Source organism: Cataglyphis hispanica, chromosome 1 (assembly GCF_021464435.1).
Source record: "Cataglyphis hispanica isolate Lineage 1 chromosome 1, ULB_Chis1_1.0, whole genome shotgun sequence".
In the NCBI taxonomy this organism is placed as follows: Eukaryota; Metazoa; Arthropoda; class Insecta; order Hymenoptera; family Formicidae; genus Cataglyphis; species Cataglyphis hispanica.
Window position 1 is genome coordinate 18,606,208 of NC_065954.1, and position 17,883 is coordinate 18,624,090.

General features: G+C 34.3%; 3 protein-coding genes across 6 annotated transcripts; 1 reads left to right on the forward strand and 2 right to left on the reverse strand.

The window, feature by feature from the left end:
- Positions 1–465: 465 nt before the first annotated feature.
- LOC126858722 (probable arginine--tRNA ligase, mitochondrial) lies at positions 466–4,026 on the forward strand. Its single transcript, XM_050609207.1, has 7 exons — positions 466–865; positions 974–2,129; positions 2,203–2,330; positions 2,409–2,632; positions 2,707–2,872; positions 3,588–3,803; positions 3,889–4,026. The coding sequence occupies exons 1-5, from the start codon at positions 830–832 to the stop codon at positions 2,855–2,857; spliced, it is 1,695 nt and encodes a 564-aa protein (XP_050465164.1). The 5' UTR covers positions 466–829; the 3' UTR covers positions 2,858–2,872; positions 3,588–3,803; positions 3,889–4,026.
- Positions 2,721–17,854, reverse strand: LOC126856723 (28S ribosomal protein S9, mitochondrial-like). 3 transcript variants are annotated; one of them, XM_050605719.1, is made up of 12 exons: positions 17,433–17,854; positions 17,131–17,272; positions 16,916–17,019; positions 16,668–16,841; positions 16,511–16,590; positions 16,311–16,386; positions 16,093–16,218; positions 15,977–16,019; positions 15,785–15,900; positions 3,295–3,457; positions 3,049–3,158; positions 2,721–2,859 (listed from the first exon to the last, which is right to left on the reverse strand). In XM_050605719.1, exons 1-11 carry the CDS (start codon positions 17,526–17,528, stop codon positions 3,067–3,069), a joined length of 1,212 nt encoding a protein of 403 aa, XP_050461676.1. In that variant the 5' UTR covers positions 17,529–17,854; the 3' UTR covers positions 2,721–2,859; positions 3,049–3,066. The 3 variants fall into 3 exon arrangements, with proteins under 3 accessions (XP_050461676.1, XP_050461590.1, XP_050461502.1); XM_050605633.1 differs by lacking the exon at positions 2,721–2,859 and having other exon boundaries at positions 2,998–3,158; positions 17,433–17,853; XM_050605545.1 differs by lacking the exons at positions 2,721–2,859; positions 3,049–3,158; positions 15,785–15,900; ... (6 more) ...; positions 17,131–17,272; positions 17,433–17,854 and adding an exon at positions 3,775–8,869 and having other exon boundaries at positions 3,320–3,457.
- LOC126856617 (transient receptor potential channel pyrexia) lies at positions 9,073–15,074 on the reverse strand. 2 transcript variants are annotated; one of them, XM_050605414.1, is made up of 2 exons: positions 13,717–15,074; positions 9,073–12,742 (listed from the first exon to the last, which is right to left on the reverse strand). In XM_050605414.1, the coding sequence occupies exon 2, from the start codon at positions 12,692–12,694 to the stop codon at positions 9,839–9,841; it is 2,856 nt and encodes a 951-aa protein (XP_050461371.1). In that variant the 5' UTR covers positions 12,695–12,742; positions 13,717–15,074; the 3' UTR covers positions 9,073–9,838. The 2 variants fall into 2 exon arrangements, with proteins under 2 accessions (XP_050461371.1, XP_050461288.1); XM_050605331.1 differs by having other exon boundaries at positions 9,073–12,854.
- Positions 17,855–17,883: the final 29 nt, after the last annotated feature.

The following is a 17,883-nucleotide window of genomic DNA, read 5'->3' on the forward strand; positions in this document are numbered from 1 at the left end:
TATAATTATATTTTGTTAATTATAATCATAATAAATTAAAGTTTTTTATGTTAATATATCATTGGAACATGAGTGACGATTATAACAATTACAAAATTACATTTGCATCGATACTAATCGAATCATCATTTTGAATACCGTACGTCTTTTCTACCATCTAATCTTTGTTTTTATGAAATTTTTCTATAATACCAATATATTAAAAAAGTGCTAATTCTGATTGATAATCACTTTATTTCTCGTGCAATTTATGTCACAAAGTTGCATTCAAATATCTCGTCAGAGTAAAGTAATATTTGAGTAACCAATCAGAAGCAAAGATTTCCTTATTCTGATTGGTCGATCAAACGCTATTTTGAATGAATAAATTTTCAAAAATTTCTTTTTCTCACTAATGAAAAATTTATTTTTTAATGTTGCTTGTCCTGAATCTAGAGTTTTGCATTTTTATATCACAAGGCACTTCCTTCATACGCACGTACAGAGAAAAAGAAAAAAAGAGACAGACAGACAGACAGACAGACGGAGAAAGAGAGAGAGAGAGAGAGAGAGAGAAGAAATTACTCTCTTTACGTTTAGTTATATTATATATAGCTGCATTTAATAAACCGATTAGTGCAATCATCGATTCTGTGTGATTTGTGACACTAAATATTTCTGATTTTTTTGGTCCAACATTGCTCATATATGAATAAGTAAACTAATATTACATAATACATAGTTTATGTTATGATAATACCGGTTAGTTATTTTACTCTTGAAGATAATTCCAAGTGAAAACAAATATATAATCGATTGTCTTATTTAAACTATTAAATTATCGAACATTATGAGTAATAGTATGAGGACTACAATTCTAAAAAAGGTATTCTTTTATTTTTTAATATAAAACTATTAAAGTTCATTATTATAGAGATATACAAAAGTTAACTGTTTGAATCTCTTAATTATCCTTCAATTTATTTATTTTTAGATTACAAAATCTTTACAAAGTGATAATAATATAAACATATTTGATATTGCATCTTATTTGCATTTTAAAATGCAGAAAACAAATGGAGTCTATTCCTTTTTACTTCCATTAAAAACCAAACAATATGATATGCAAACTAAGGCACAGAATATCATAGATAATGATCCAAATAATATTTTTAATGTCAGTATAGAAAACAATGCAATATCTTTCAACTTTTCCAGAGAGAAGTGCATTAAAGAAATTTTGGAATGTAACTGTTTTACAGTATCGGCTCCAACTTTTGTCAATAATAAGAAAAATATAATAGTGGAGTTTAGCTCACCTAATATCGCAAAACCCTTTCATCTAGGACATTTAAGATCCACAATAATAGGAAATTATATTGCTAACATCAATAACTTTGTAGAAAATAATGTCAAGAAAATAAATTACTTAGGTGATTGGGGTACACAATATGGTCTAGTTCAATTGGGAATTGATATAGCAAATATTAGTGAGGATGAAATGAAAAAGAGTCCTATAAAAGCATTATACACGGCATACGTTACTGCCAATAAATTGGCTGAAACAGATTCATCTATATTAGATCGTGCAAGAGAAATATTTAATGATTTGGAAAAAGGCATAGGTGTCACGTGTGAACAATGGAAAGCATTCAAACAATATACTATCGAAGAATTGAAAAAGACGTATGGTAGAATTGGTATCACATTCGATGAGTATCATTGGGAATCTATGTATAATGCCAAGAATATGGAGAAAATAATTATGTTAATGGAGAAAATGCAGTTATTAGTAACAGATGAACAAAATAGAAAAGTTGTAAATTTAGAAAACGGTAAAATCGTTCCTTTAATAAAAAGCGACGGTTCTACATTGTATATAGCTAGAGATATTGCTGCAGCTATTGATAGATTTGAAAAAAATAATTTTGACTGTATGTATTACGTAGTAGATAATACTCAAGCCGAACATTTCTTAAATTTGTTGGATATATTGAAACGAATGAAAATGCCATGGGTTGAAAGATTGAAGCATATAAAATTTGGTCGATTACATGGTATGCGTACGAGGAAAGGAAGTATAACGTTTCTAGAAGATATCTTGAACATCACTAGAGATATTATGAAACAGAAACAATTAGATTCACATAGTAAGATAATATAAATATTTTAATTGAAAATCAAAATATAATATCAATCTAATTATCTTGTAATATTTTTCAGCCACCAAGGTTCATCTAGATTCAACAGATAATAGTTCGGATATATTAGGCATTTCTGCAATAATAATTAATGATTTGAAGAAAAGACGACAACGGGATTACACAATCGATTTAAATGCAGCATTTGATGTAAGTTCCTTAAGTGTATGCATAATTATTTAACTTTACATTTAATGATCTGGTTTTTTAATTTTTTTGTAAGGCCAGTTGAAAGGGGACACTGGTGTGAAGCTGCAATACACTCACTGCCGACTTGTTAATTTGAAACGCAATTGCGGCGCTGTCTTACCTTCGGAATGCGAACCGAGCCTCTTACGAGAAGAAGTTGTCGATGATTTAATCATATTAATTGCCAAATTCGAAGAGATAGTATTGAAGTCGTACGAAGAAATGGAACCATGTATATTAACGACATATCTTTTTCATTTAAGGTAAGTGCACATTCCACATTAAATGTTTATTATAATTATTTAATTGAGATAAACAATTTTTTCTTTTTACACAGCCACGCAATTAATAAGGCTTTCAAAATATTGAGAATAAAAAATGAATCACCTGATATTGCTAGTCAAAGACTCTTGTTGTTTCACGTTGCTAGAAATATTCTTGCACAAGGTATGAAATTACTTGGTCTAATGCCTCTAGAGGAAATGTAACGCTGTGAAAAGATGGTGAGTCAAAATACAGTGCATTGTTTCTAATCTCGTTGCTGTTGTGGAAATTATATATTGTAAAATATATACGCGGGATAATTTTTTTTTTTTAAACAAATCATGTAATATTTTTCAACATAAAATATTGTCATTTCATATAATTTTATTATATGCAGTCATGAAAATTATTATACCATGCTAGAATAAGTAGATTAACGTTTTTTCCAAGTAAACTTTCTCCTGGCACCTTCTTGACCCCATTTCTTCCTCTCGCGTCTTCTCCAATCTCTCGTTAAAAGTCCAGCTGTTCGAAAATAAAGAAAATCATTTTTATTATCTAATATATATCTAATTCATAATAATAATAGTTTTAGAAAATAATATTAAACATTATGCATGAAGATATTTGCACGTGATTTCTTGTATCGATTGTTTCTTACCAACTCGCATTTTTTCGATCAACGATTTGTCTACGAAACTGCGTAAACCCCATGCGATACCCCAACGCACCACGCCACACTGACCAGTAGGTCCTCCACCATTAACTGTGGCCTCGATGTCCACTTTATCGGTCATATTCGTAAAAAGTAATGGAAATATAATCTGTAACAGATAAAATATAAGACGCATTAGAAAAAATTCATCTAAAGTCAAGAGTATAGCTAGGTCAAGACAGTCTTTTTGAAAACATTCTCAATCATGTGTAATTGTATTTCGCAATTGTCAATCACAGGAAGAGATATATCTACAACGAAGAAAAGTAAAAAAAATGAATGTAATAGGAATGAATAAAAATATAAATATATTTAATAATGGATGATAGAGAGAGAGAGAGAGAGAGAGAAATACAGAAATAATTTTATCTGATAAAAGATCAATTATGAAATTAACGTTTCATCGAGATTAGTGTCAGATCATACCGATATCGAATCATCTGATTTACAAGGAGGTATATTTATCCTTTGCTAACGTTGTTACAACAGTTTCCAGCATTTTATTCATCTCTAACAACTGCACTCTCAACAATTTTACAGCATCTTCGTTCACTTTCATCGTAGCAATCAGTTTCTCAATCGTCGTTTGTAGGACGGCATCGGAGATCTCCTTGTTTTGCTTCAACCAGGCAGCGTGATCATTTAAATTGACGTCATCGTTCGCAGAGATGATATTCTTCTGCGCTATCTCGTATGCGGCTTTCATTATATCTTTGGGCAATCGCTTTTCGAGCGGATTAAGCGGTTTCACGACGAGCATGCGTTTCCTATTTTCAATATCGATCTTATGATCCGACATCCATTTGCGGAAAATATACGGGATTGTAGTGTTATGCAAGACCATTTCTGTGAAAAGAATCATCTTTGTCTGCCTCACCAGCTTCGTGAGTCCGGCGTGATTTCTCAGACCTTGTATATCATGCACAGCGATACCAACCAGTAAATTCATCAGAATCACCGTGACGAACACTATAAACAGTGTAAAGAGGATCTGCGAGCACACCGATAAAGGATGATAAATGATGAAGGAGTCGTTTGCCATTGATTCATCATCCGCTGAATTAATGAGCCCCTCAAAGTCCAGTTCGCCGGCCATCATGGCCAGGACCTTGATCAGTCCGGTGAAGGGATTATCAAAAGCGGGTTCGCCCGCGAATATCACACAAAAGCTGATGGTGAAGCCTATCAGCAGCCCGGAGTATGCCAGCAGCAGTTTGGCGAACTCGAACTGGATATGAGTGAACATGGCGACGTAGGTGCCGAAGGCTGGTAATTGGCCTACCATCAACATCAGGTTAGTCCAAGCGCAGAGTATGGCGAACGCTCCAACATAATTCTGCCAATCGTAGGTGCGGCCGGTGTAAACAAAGGACGTGACAAACACGCTTATAATCACTACGCCGTCTAGGACATTATCGATATTAGAGAAGTATTGTAAGGCCGATTTGTAAACCATGAAGCCGAATATTTTTCTCGGTATAGTAATGCACGTCAATACTAGCGCGAGATACCATTGAATCTCGATGAACGGTCTGCGGAAAAGAAAATCAACCGCTCGTTTGCTACCGCATATCTTTGAGTTATCGGTGGTGATCTCGTTGTGATTGTAACATTTGTATGCTAAAGCGGTCAGCACGTAAGTAGTCATGCATATTACCGTCATAGCATATAGAAATATGCGCAGCAAATAGAGTTTGCGTATCTTTTCCCACTTGAGATGTAGGAAAGCCATGACCAACGGATGCGACAGAAGGTCTTTCCGATGTTCCTGCACAAAAGTGTTTATGAAGCTGGTCTCACACTGACTGTTGCTAGGAAAGAGAATGTCAAAGTGCAGTCGCATCTCGAACTCACGATTATGCGATACCGGTCGGGTCAGTCTGATTGAAGCATCCAATCGTTGTCGGAACACATGTAGTGACTCAGGGATCTTTTTCAGCACGACGTTCAAAGCAGATAGTCCGGTGCTCGTGGTTGCGCTGACATCGGCGCCCGCCCAGATGAGCGCGTCGACGCACCGCGACTGCTCATTCAAGGCGGCGATGTGAAGTGGTGTAAAGCCGGTTCGATCAGCCGCGTTTACAAAGGCGCCGCGTTTCAGCAGCAGCTGCACCAGCTCGGCAGACGAGTCAGTGCTCATCACGGCGAAATGCAGCGGCGTCCTGTGCTCTCTATCCACAGCATTGACGCTGGTAGGCGTCGACGATGACAATAGTTCGACGCATGGTATCGATTGTACGAAGCAGGCCACGTGCAACGGTGTCTGACCCAGATGATTCTTCTCAACAACGCTGGCACCGCGTTCGAGAAGCAGTCGCACTGTCTCCACTGCTTTCGCGCGTACGGCGCTATGCAAAACCGGCTCGATCACTTCTTGGCAGATGTAATTGAGCTTGGCGCCATTATCCAACAGCGTGACTGCGACTTGCCAGCTGTTGCTCAGTGCCGCGAAATGAAGCGGCGTGTAATGGGTGATGAAACTCTCGTAGTTGACGTCGGCGCCTCTCCCTATCAGGTATTCCACGCAGTCGACTCTATTGCCCAGCGATGCGGCCAGGATGGCATTTATGCCAGTGCGCGGTTCTACGTAGTCGTAATTCGCACCGGCCTTCTCCAGTTCTGGCAGAAGATGCAGCAAACCTCGATAAGATGCCCAAATATAAGTGACATTCCGTAATCTGTCGTTCTTGCACGCGTCCGGCAGAGTGCGGCTTTTTTCCATATTAAGTAATAATCTAGTCTCCGTTGGATCGACGATGGACCATATCGCCGATCTTAATTTCGTGCCGTTCACGTAATGATTCTTGCAACATTCCAGGTTATCGAAGAAGAGGGATTCGTCAGCTGGTGGCGGCACGCCGGCATCGATCTCAATCCGCTCAATATCGGACTTCGATCTTACATCATCGATCACATTCTTTCGCGAACAATCCGCGTACGCACATCTCAAGGATCTATAGGTGGAGGCCAATCTCACGGAGAGCAAATCGTCCTTGCGACGATTGTTGAAACTGGAGTAGATACGTTGTCTACCTTCCTCGAGAATAATCGGCACCTTCAAAGTATCTGTCTTGAGAGTCTTCGCGTCTTTTGCTTCTTCCATCGAATTTTGCTCATTTTTGTGCATGTTGACACGAATCGAGATTTATTTATGATCGAAGATAATTTTGCCGATTAACAATATTTCGCTTCTTTCACTATTTTTTTTAATCAAATTCGAGGATACGCATTTTTTATTCGATTTCGCTTAAATCATTTGCAATCTAGTGACTTGATCGTTGGTGTTTTTACAGTTGCTTTTTTGTTATCTCAGTTATTTCCGCGTACTCGCGGACAAGGTCTCGTACGCTCGATCTTATCTCGTTCGAATCATTTATGAATATAATAATCCTGTCATCTCTGTTGCTTCATGTATCCTTCTCAGAATTATTTTAGTTCTCAAATGTTATATTATTGTGTTTCTGATATAAGCGTTCGTAATTGAGCACCAAGCAATTATCGATAATTCGCGCGAAGAAGCATCCTGCATCCCGATTGTTCACCGATTTAATCATATTTTGCATTCATCCGGATAACTTATGACATCTGATAAAATTGCTTTTTCTTAGGCTCCGATATATTTTATATTCTTTTTTTCACGCGAAAATATATGTTTTTATTAATTAAATAATATAACTGCATACACAGATTTTATTCCGCTATATTTTAGCAATCTCTCTTTCTTGATTTATATACTGATTTTATAAATATGTATTATTGTAGCATATTAAAAATATTCATGGTGCGTCTTTAATGTGTCAAGACTTCAAATAAGAGTCCAATTGTTTTTCACTAATATCACGTTCTCCACTCTTCTCTCATTATCAGCTTCATATAGTCACCACTTTATCTTCCCATTTAACGCTCTCGCTTTTGGGAATCCGTATTTATAAGAGTCTAAGAATTGACCGAGAAAAACCTATTTGAAATTCAAAGACGGGCGTCGAGAAGGATTTCAGGTACATGTTCTAACATAAAGAAGATACGTCAGCTCGAGATGTCTGTCATTGTCGAGCTGTCTTTATCATTGCCCGCTCAACGATCTCGCGAGCATTACGGACGGACTTTTGACCGGTTCGTACGATCGCACTACACATACTGCACAACATATTTACTTTGCGTACATCTCTGCCAGTCGATCGAATGCTCGGGAAGAAGAATTCGCGAGCAGAGAGGTAGAAGTGCGACAGACAAAATAAAGAGATGTAGGTCGATATTGAAATCTACTTCTCGTACGGTAAACCATCCTGTTAAATTCCGGTTTGATCTAAACGATGCTGGAAAGTACCGCTAGAAAGTCGCTCGACTTTCATTCTAGGACACATTACATTTGTTAATGTTATTATTTATATTTGTTATCGTTAAGAAAATACTCTTATATGCAGATATTTGCGTTCTTAATCATGTAATGATAAAACCATACTTCTCTTGTTGAAAATCAAAGAGGATGAAGGCTAAATGCATAAAAGATAAGGAAACTTTTTGCGATGCATGAAAAGTACATAAATTGAATTCGCTAAACATGTTAATTATTGTGACAAACAGTTTGCTAATAGTTTCAAATAGCTAAAATTTAAATAGGGTTCATCCTGCATTCAATATTTCGAAAATTCGATAATAAATCAATTATCATTCATTATTCCCGTCTCTGTTTAATTTGCTATTCATTTAATCATCTATTTCTTTATTCAATTTTTTTTGTATATTACAAAAAACATGTGCTTCTTTTTCTTTTCTTTCTCTCTTGCATTGCCGAATTTTTTTATAACTTCTCGAATCTGAAATGCGTATATCTCTAGTCGAATGCCTTTCACTACGTGATCGCGAATATGATATAAAGACTTGTTTACGTAATCTTTAATTTTGTATTCGTTTTGAGTATATATGCAAAATCAAGATATTCTCGAGTTGCCTAAAATTCTGAAATTGATGTACAAAATCGCTGGACATGAAATATGTATATTTCGTATTAGTACTTGTTTTAATAAAAATAACACTCAAATTCGAGACACGAAATAGTCTTACATTGCGATGATTTTATTGAAACTGACAGGAGAATCCTTCAGTCCCACGACGTGATGAAACGTATAATAAATTTTTTACAAAATTCTTTCCAGACCAATTGGGTAAATTAAAAGGCAACAAAGTGTGATTCAAAGGTAAATCCGATATAGCATAAAAAAAGCGTTCGTTCAAAGTACAAAGTTCAACATTTCTAAAATTTTAGCCTCCATTATATTCCTCGCTAAGAGATGATTTCTATAATTTAACGTCCTCGTTTTATCTTGTTGCCGAGTTTCCTATTTTAAAAGTTGATATCGGAGATATTTTGCATAACGAAACCGGTTTTTTGACTATCAGTCTATGCGTACTATTAGCATTATACATGTATATATATGTTTAGTCTTCGAATCTTATTAAAGATATTAAAAAGAAAGAAATTCATTACCGAGAGATTTAAAACTTTTCTATCAAGTTTACTTGATATATGTTTTACTCATATATATAACAATAAATATTGATGGAAAATACGCAATAATAGTCTGTGTATAACAATTTTTCTTTAGATTTAAAATTTAATGTAATTTTATAAAAACTTGTCATCAAATCATTGAAGAATATATAATAATATTAAAATATTATATAATATTAATAAAAAAAAATAAGTAGAAAAATAGAATGAATATTGAAATATGTTATAATAAAAAGCAAATGTAAAGCCATAAAAAATTAAATTATACCGGTCTTAAAATGATGCCTGGCCGATTGATTATATATATGTATAGATATTGACTTCAGAAGTAAGAAAATTTTTCTGACGAATCGCACTTCTTACAAAAACGTGCACAACTGTGGAGGAATGTTTAGAATAATGTAGATTGTCCTGTTTTGTCTAAGGTCTCATCAATATACGCATGTTAGCATTCATGTCATGAAACTCATGTTACTTTGAAGATTAGGAATACATTCCAAATGTTCAAAAATACTATATACTTTAGAATATTAGGATAGTTTTTCTCTCGTGGGAGGAAATATCTTTTATAATCATTGCGTAAAAACGAAATAATTTATTTGCATTATGTAAATGTATTTTTTTTTTTTTTTTAATAAAGATTCACATATATAAAGATGGAATTAATACGACTGATATTGGGTACAAAATCCCATTTGTATCACAAAAATAAAGCAAAAAAAAAAAAAAGTGTTTTCTGAAAAATATAAAACGCATAGAAATATCCGCAGAAATATTTCTGTGATATTTCTATGCATTTTATATCTTTCAGAATATCGCGATTCTGCGATATTTCTATGCGTTAATTATTCTGTATTCATTCTCGAATTCCAAATTTTGAAGCACCTCGTAAGCTGAATAATGATGGAATCGTCGACTTGAAACGGAATATTCATTTCGAATACTTTCAACGAAAAGCGTTCTATCATTTCGACAATTTTATTTATTTGTACTCTGTGTTTTTATAAGCTCTTGAAGGAGGGCATTATTTTTTTCCCAAATTTCCTTGAGTTCCGCGATATTATCTCTGAATTTGTTACAATCCTGTATTAGCGTGTCCTCGCCGATGCAACGACGGCATGCGCTTATTTCACCCTTGAGACACGCTTTTGCGTAATAACTTTTCTTGCGCGCTGAAGTAAAACTATTCTGTCCGTCTGCTTCCTTGGCAATCTTATAAGAGGCCGCAAGAACGTCGCGCGGTAATCTCTTTTCCCTGGGGTTTAATGGACGAACGGTCAGGACGACGCGTAAAGGCGATGGTAAGAGCAACGTGGTCCATCGCATGAACTTGACAAAGCGTTTAGACGATGTAAATCCCAGAAAAATTGTCATTTCCACGTCGTAGATCAATTTTGTCTGACGAACGAGTTTAGCGAGACCAGCTGTCTTTTGCAGGCCCTTGATGTCGTGTACGGCTATGCCAATCAGTAAATTCATCATCACGATCGTCACGAGCAGGAGAAACAATACGAAAAAAAGTTGAACTATGAAATTGACGGACGACTCTTTGAATGCGTAGCCCTTTTTGTGCTCGAAGAAAAGGTCTTCAAAGTTTAACTCGCCGGTCATCATCACAAGAACTTTGATGAGACCAATGTACGGGTTGTTGAACGAGTTGGAATTTGGAAATATTACGCAGAAGCTTGCCGTGAAGCCTATCAGCAGACAGGCATAGGCCAGGAGCAGCTTGAATACTTGTGCTTGTATGCTGGTAAACATGGCGACATACGCACCAAACACCGGTAACTGTCCGATCATTAGCATCAAATTACTCCAACCACAGAGCACGGCGAAGGCGCCCAGATAATCCTGCTCATCGAAATTGCTCGTGAACGTACCAAATACGCTGAGTATCACGAACCATTCGATCAGGTTTTCGATCTGCAAGAACTGTCTGAGAGATCGATAACTGGGAATGACACTCACTTTGCGGAAGGCCTCCAGTACGCTGAATACCATTAACACGTTACTTAACCAGTTAAGCTGGAGTCGCATTTCGTTTTTGTAAGCATTGTAGGCGGTGGAATTATTAGAGCATATCTTAGTATCTGAGTATGTTGTAGTTTCATTCTTAGATTCTTTGTTACATTTGTAAGCCAGAATGGTTATCACCCAACTCGTAAATATCAACACCCACAGTAGATAGAAGAGCAATCGGGCAGCATAATATTTTCGGATCTTGTGCCATTTGAGATGGAGAAAAGACTGACATAATGGATGTTCCAGAATCTCTTTGTAGCCCTCCTTTACAAAAGCGTTCAGGTATTCGATTTCGGGCAAGCGACTGCATCGATTTCGTCGGTGTTGCAATAGTGGGTGAAAGTCCAGCTGCAGTTCGAGTTCACCTCCAAATCCCTGTCGGTTTAACGTGAGAGATGCATCCAGCCTACGCTCGAATATGTCTAGGGAAGTCGGGGTCTTACGCAAGACGATGGACAGAGCACTATTACCGCCAATGGTTCTCGCGCTGAGATCCGCCTCATTTCTTATCAACACGTTGACGCATTGTGACAATTCGTTAGAGGCAGCGATATGCAACGGTGTGTAACCATACTTGTCGGCTTTGTTCACGTTTGCTCGCCATTTCAGCAGGAGTTCGGTGATCTCCTCAGTCATCAAAGATTTCCCCAGAGCCAAATGTAGCGGCGTTCGCCCCTCGTCGTCCTCCGCGTTAGGATCTGCATGACCCTTCAATAGTATCTCCACACATTCCAAAGAATGCGAGCGAGCAGCCAAGTGCAAGGCCGTATATCCTCGATTATTCTTCAACTCAAGATCGGCCTTCGCCTCGATCAGGAGAATCAGATTGTCCGCACAGCCGGCTTCCGCGGCCAAATGCAGAGCGGTGTTTTTTTTTATAGCAGGCAAGTTTACCTGGCAGCCGGCCTTAAGGAGCACATCCAAGCAATTTGAATCGCCCCGGTCGGCCGCATGATGAATAGCGGCGTATCCATCCTGATCCAGGCGATCTAACTCTTTGCTGTTCGGCGCCAATAGAGAGAGCACGTGTAGAGCGTTGGAACGTGCTGCCGTATGTAACACCGTCTCTTCCATGTCCGTCGATTCCGGATTAATACCATATTGCATCAAATATTGGGCGACATCGAACGCGTCGCCGAAGGCGGCGTAATGAAACGGCGTGTATTTTGTACTGGTATCAATCTTCGCACCCTGTTCTATCAGATACCTGACACCATCCAGACAGTTTCGAAATGCGCATAGGTGCAACGGAGTGAGACCATGATCCGGCTCCATGTAGTTGATGTTGGCGCCGTTCTGGCACAAATAGCGAATGATATCAACATGACCCTCAAAACTCGCCTGCAGCAACAGAACATTGATTTCGTTTGGGGCCGGCAGAATCGTCTTGGCTAATGTTTCGTTCGTCGCGCTTAGTTCCAAGTTCTCCCAGAACTGTGATTTGCAGCATACGAGCCTTTTATGCCTTGTCAGGATGTTGCCAATAAAGTCTTCGTTGATGCGCAGACAAGTGCGATTGGTCTTCTCGGAACAAACGCGTTCGTTGATGAGGGAGCAATCCATGTCCATGGAAGATGTGATAATTTCTGAGCTATTGAAAACTGACGGGGATCCATGCCGAATGTGACCGCTCTCGAGTTCACAGTTTTCTTGCTTGGAGATGCGTCTGTTCTTTAATCGAGACAGGAATAAAGAAGCTGTGCTCGTGCGTGTCAATAAGCTCGGCGCGATCCTTGATGTTTGTTCTTCATTGTTTTCCTCCATCTCTTTCGTCGAGAAAGATATGAATTTGTTGTTGAAATTATCCGCCATTTTCGCCTATGGCCGTATCACATTCAATTACTTATAAACGTGATACATCTGTTTGACAAATCCAAATTTTTTGATAAAAAGTATTTTCTGGAGAATTAGAGTCTCATAAACTGAATCAATTCCCGCCTTTCCTTCCGCGATTTTGTGTCCATATAATTATCTAAAAGATCATACATAAATTAAAATTTCAAAATATCGCATCAGAAAGCATGTGGAGTATTTCTAATTTCTCAAATTTATCACGATATATAAAGCGAGGAACATAAGACATTTAAAATATAATTAATACTAGACGAACTTTAAATAAAAAATGCAACTCATACAAAATAAAAATAAATCGATATTTTCTATAAGCCCCCATCGTATGTATTAATATAAATATAATTCTTAATTTGTTCAATAATTAAGAGAAACAATTCATAATTTTGTCTCGAACTGATAATTTATATCTTCTAAAAAATTAATAAAATGATATCGACATATTGGTATAATGATATTATATCGATACATATAAACTGCAAATATAAAAAAAATATGAAAAGCTTATGGATCTGATAAGAAATAATAAATTACGTTCTGCAGCATCTTATTTATTTATGCAATCAAAAATAAATATAGTTTTGTAAATTAAGGCGAGTAAAATATTGAACATAATTTCAAAGAATTCAAAGATGATTATTATATTTCTATGCGAAGATAAAAATCAAAAAATAGAGAAATTGATAAAAATTAAAAAAAACAATCGAATTTATAAATAAAAATCAAATATATATACTCGCAAAGTTAAAAATATAAATAAATTTCTAAATAGAATAAATTTGAAATATAAATAGAAGAATAAGAATAAATGAAAACTTCAATTACACAAAGGTAAATATTATGAAATGTCCTTTATCAAGTAAACTGTGAACGGTAAACTGTTTCTTTCAATTATGCTCTATCTCGGATTTAATCTCGCGGTTTGGTTATCGCGAATGTCCTGGACAATTGGGACGGAAGGCAAGATAGGCAAGAAAGTTTACCTTGCATATATTTATGGCACAAGATAGAACTCGACGCCGGGAGTTGATGATCGTCTCGACTGCATCACCTTGTTCTATCGCCAGACTGATTAAGACTGAAAGATTCTCAGTGAGAGCGAGAGAGCGTATAGATTAAACTTTTGGCTTCATTATACCGGTTATACGGGCTTAGATGCTACATGTATTCGGTGAGATCGACCGGAGATGCCGCAGGGAAGGTCATCTTTCTCTCGACGGACACCGTATTTTTTTGCGCTTCGCATTTTTAGCGATACGCATTATAGAGGAAGAGAAAATACCATATAACAAAATCTCTTCTGAGTAGTGTATCGATTCTCTTTAAATTCCGGTGATTTTTTCGGTTCGAGAGAACAAATCACGGATTTTTTTCTTCTTTGTTTTAATCATACTCATCACAATTTTTAGCACTTTGCACTGTATTGTTTTGGCTCTTGAGAATTTTCTTGAAGTTCGATGTAAGTATTTTGTTGGAGATAGATGCACAAATATTTAGATTTTTAGATATATTCATCTTCAGCAGTAAACAAAAGAATAACATTTCCCTTTTAAAATAATTAAAATTTAGATTTGTCGCAACGCAAATGCATGTTAGATCTGTTGCAACGCCATGCATATAAGATTTAAAAGAGGAGGTGGCAGTTTGAAGGTTTTAAAAGAAGAATGTCATTGTAAACAAAAATTGAAATATATAATGAGCAATCAAAATTAAATAAAACAAATTAAACAAAAAAAATGAAAAGTTTTATAAGCGAGAAGTATTTGGTTGCCTTCATGAAACAAACTCTTAAGGAGTGTTAATCAAATTTTTCGATTTTAATAAAATTAATCGACAAGAGAAGTATAATGCGGAATGCGAAGTAGCTGTACTCGTTTTAACAATAAAATAGTGAAGAACGCAAATAATTGACAAATATCATAAATATCTTGGTAAAAGTAATCTTGGGACTGGTATTTATGTCATTTAAGATTATTTCATGTTTTACCAAAAGCAGATTTATAAGTAAACAATTTAATTTTTCTCCTATTTTGTATAGATGCTATATTAATTATATATTATTACTCTATAAATATTATTATCCTTGGAATATGCAGTAAGAACGGAATGAGAATTGGATTGTGAAAAAAAAATTTTATCGCGCATTTTTAACATATATATATTTGTCGAATAAAAATAAAATAATTTAAATATCTTAATCTTTTTTCTAAAAGTTTTCTGAAATTATCATATAAATTCACAGAGAACGTTAATTGCTTAATTTTAATTTCTTAATTTTTTATCATGTGTTAAAATATGATCGAACGTTTTTTTTATTTCAATAGGTGACTATTTTTTAACGAATATCAACTCTTTTCTGACAAAAACAAGGACAAAGATATTTAAAATAAAAATTATACGCGCAAAATTAAAAAAGATTTAGATTCTATAATAAGATTAGTTCTATAATAAAAGATTAGTTCTATAATAAGCATATATACAATAATACAATTTTAAGTATCCTTATTTTCTCAAGCAAATTATGTAGTAGAATCTTGATTTAAGGTTTCAATTATATGTATTTTAATTATAATTTTTTAATTATAAATAAAATCGATAAAGAAGGGACTGATAAGAGCAAAATCATAAATGCAAATAAAAATCAATAAAGAATTAGAAATGATTAATGAACTTTAATCATCATTTTCGAATACAAGATTGGCTATACTGAAGAAAATCCAAAGTGAAATCAAAACGTCTATTGTTAAAGTTCATTAGTTATTTCTAATTTCTTATTAATTTTACTTGTGTTTATGACGTTGCTGCTCTTATGAACCCGTTATTTTTCCATTCTATTTATAATTTATATCCTTACGATTTTTATTGTTTTCTAATTATGTATAATATTTAATATTATTTAAAATTTATGTGGCAAAAATCTAAAAACTTTATGTGATTCCATAAACTTAATTTATGATTTTCAACAAACATATATTAAAAATGTATTCAAAAATCGTTACAATGTATAATAGAAAAATCGTTGAAAGTAATAAAACATCGAGATTGACTCACCTGTTCGCGATGATGCATATCTTCAAAGTATGTGATGTCGTGTCCGTTAATAGTGATATTACCAGAGCCATTGCCCCAAACTATTACTTCGCCTCTTGCAGATTTTCTAAGACAATCTAAATCAAATTATAATAAATTTGATAATATATATTATTTTTTAATTATTTGATAGTGTTAAGATTATTTACTTACTTTTGACTTTGATATATGGCCTTCCTGTGCTGTCATGTTCCAACTGTACATATAAAAATAAGTCTCTGCATTAATCATAATTATATTTTTCCTTGTTATTGTTATATATAACTTACAGGTGGCACAGTTATCTCATTGGAATGACTAACAAGTATTTTACGATATTTCATAATGAAATCTGTTGCACGCTTTGATAGTGGATGATCACATAATCGTTCTAGTGATGTTATAAGATAAGTGTACTGGAAAAATTATTATATTTATTAGTTAAATCATGTTTTTTTTTGTAAATGTTTGCATAGACTTCGATACTATTATTAATATTACTATTCACCTCTAAATCTATAACATTTTCAAGTAACTGCTGCTGAATATCCTTCTTTGATAACCATTCGGAACCTATCAGATTACTGAAAATATAATACAATCTTAAAAAGGAATTACATATGTTTGTATAGAGTAAAATTTTAAAAATTATATACCAATGAAGTATATATATTCATTCTATGTATAAATCATTAATATTCAACATACATTTTATCCATAGGTAATGTTCCTTGCTTTATTAATGAATCTTCAATATCATTTAGAGATTTGATTTTCTCCATAATATCCTATATATAAAAATAATTTTTTCAAGTGTTAAATTGTTCTCTTTTATATTTTTGTAAAAGTTACTATAAAAACTTACATATAGTATTTGATGATAATTTGGTTTAGACGTATAAAACATAGAATGAAAAGGTCTTCCAGATTCATCAAACTCTGCTGTTTTCTTGCTTGGAAAAATTTTATCTGGATGTTGCATCATTGGTCGAGCTTTACGATCGTACAGTCCTGATGGAAATAAATATTCGATTGATCTCTGAAAATAATTATATGAATTACTTATATATTTTCCATAAATTACCAATAGCTTTCATACAATTATATACATACATCTATATCTGTTTGTGTAAAGAAATCTGGATCTTCACCCATCATATTAGCTAGATGTCGTTTTCCTATTTCATATTCCGCAATCTCTTTCTTCATAAATTGATCTGGTAAATAGAAGAAAAATATTTGCAATATTATTTATAATATCTTTAGAGAATTATATCAAATGTTATTAACTAATGAAAAAGCATGAAAAAGAAAAGATAAGTTACTACCATGCTCTTTCGCACGTTGCAAGTACATCAACATAGCTTTGCTTATCTTCTTTGCTGGTTTCTTCTCTTCAGTTTTTAATATATTGTTGATTTCATTGTTAGATGTTGTATATGATTGTGATTTAATATGTTGTCTATAATTCTAAAATTATAAAATAATTACACAAATTATATAATAATACACAATTACGAAATAATATGAATGGAATAAAAAATATTCCGGATTCAATTAATAGCTTAACAATTTAAGCTATTAATGAAAGCCTATAAAATCTCTTTGTTTATTTTCACTTCAAACCTACCGAATATTGTGCAGCATCCGAAAACAAAACAGCAGCATTGTTACTTATACCAATCCCGAAACGTCGGAAATGTAAATAACGTGTGAAAATAGACATAATTGTTTGATAATCAGAAACAAACTATTTTATAAAATTCGGAGTCGATAACCTAACCTCTTCCTTGAATTAAGTCAACCACTGATTATGTTCGTAAATCTACCTGTCAATGAATCATTAGGTCAAAAGAAGAGCAAAGATTTTTTTTATTCTCATTGTCAATCAAACACTGTTTTTATTCGATGAGTTAATTTAAATTTTCAACGAGAAAATTTAAATTTTCGAACGCTTTTTCGTGAATGCTAGATGTTGCCCGAAACCGAACAAACTTCGAATCCTCAATACCACATTTGTGGTAGTGATATTTTGCATCAGATAATCGATTTCATATCCAATAATTTCCATATACTTTTAC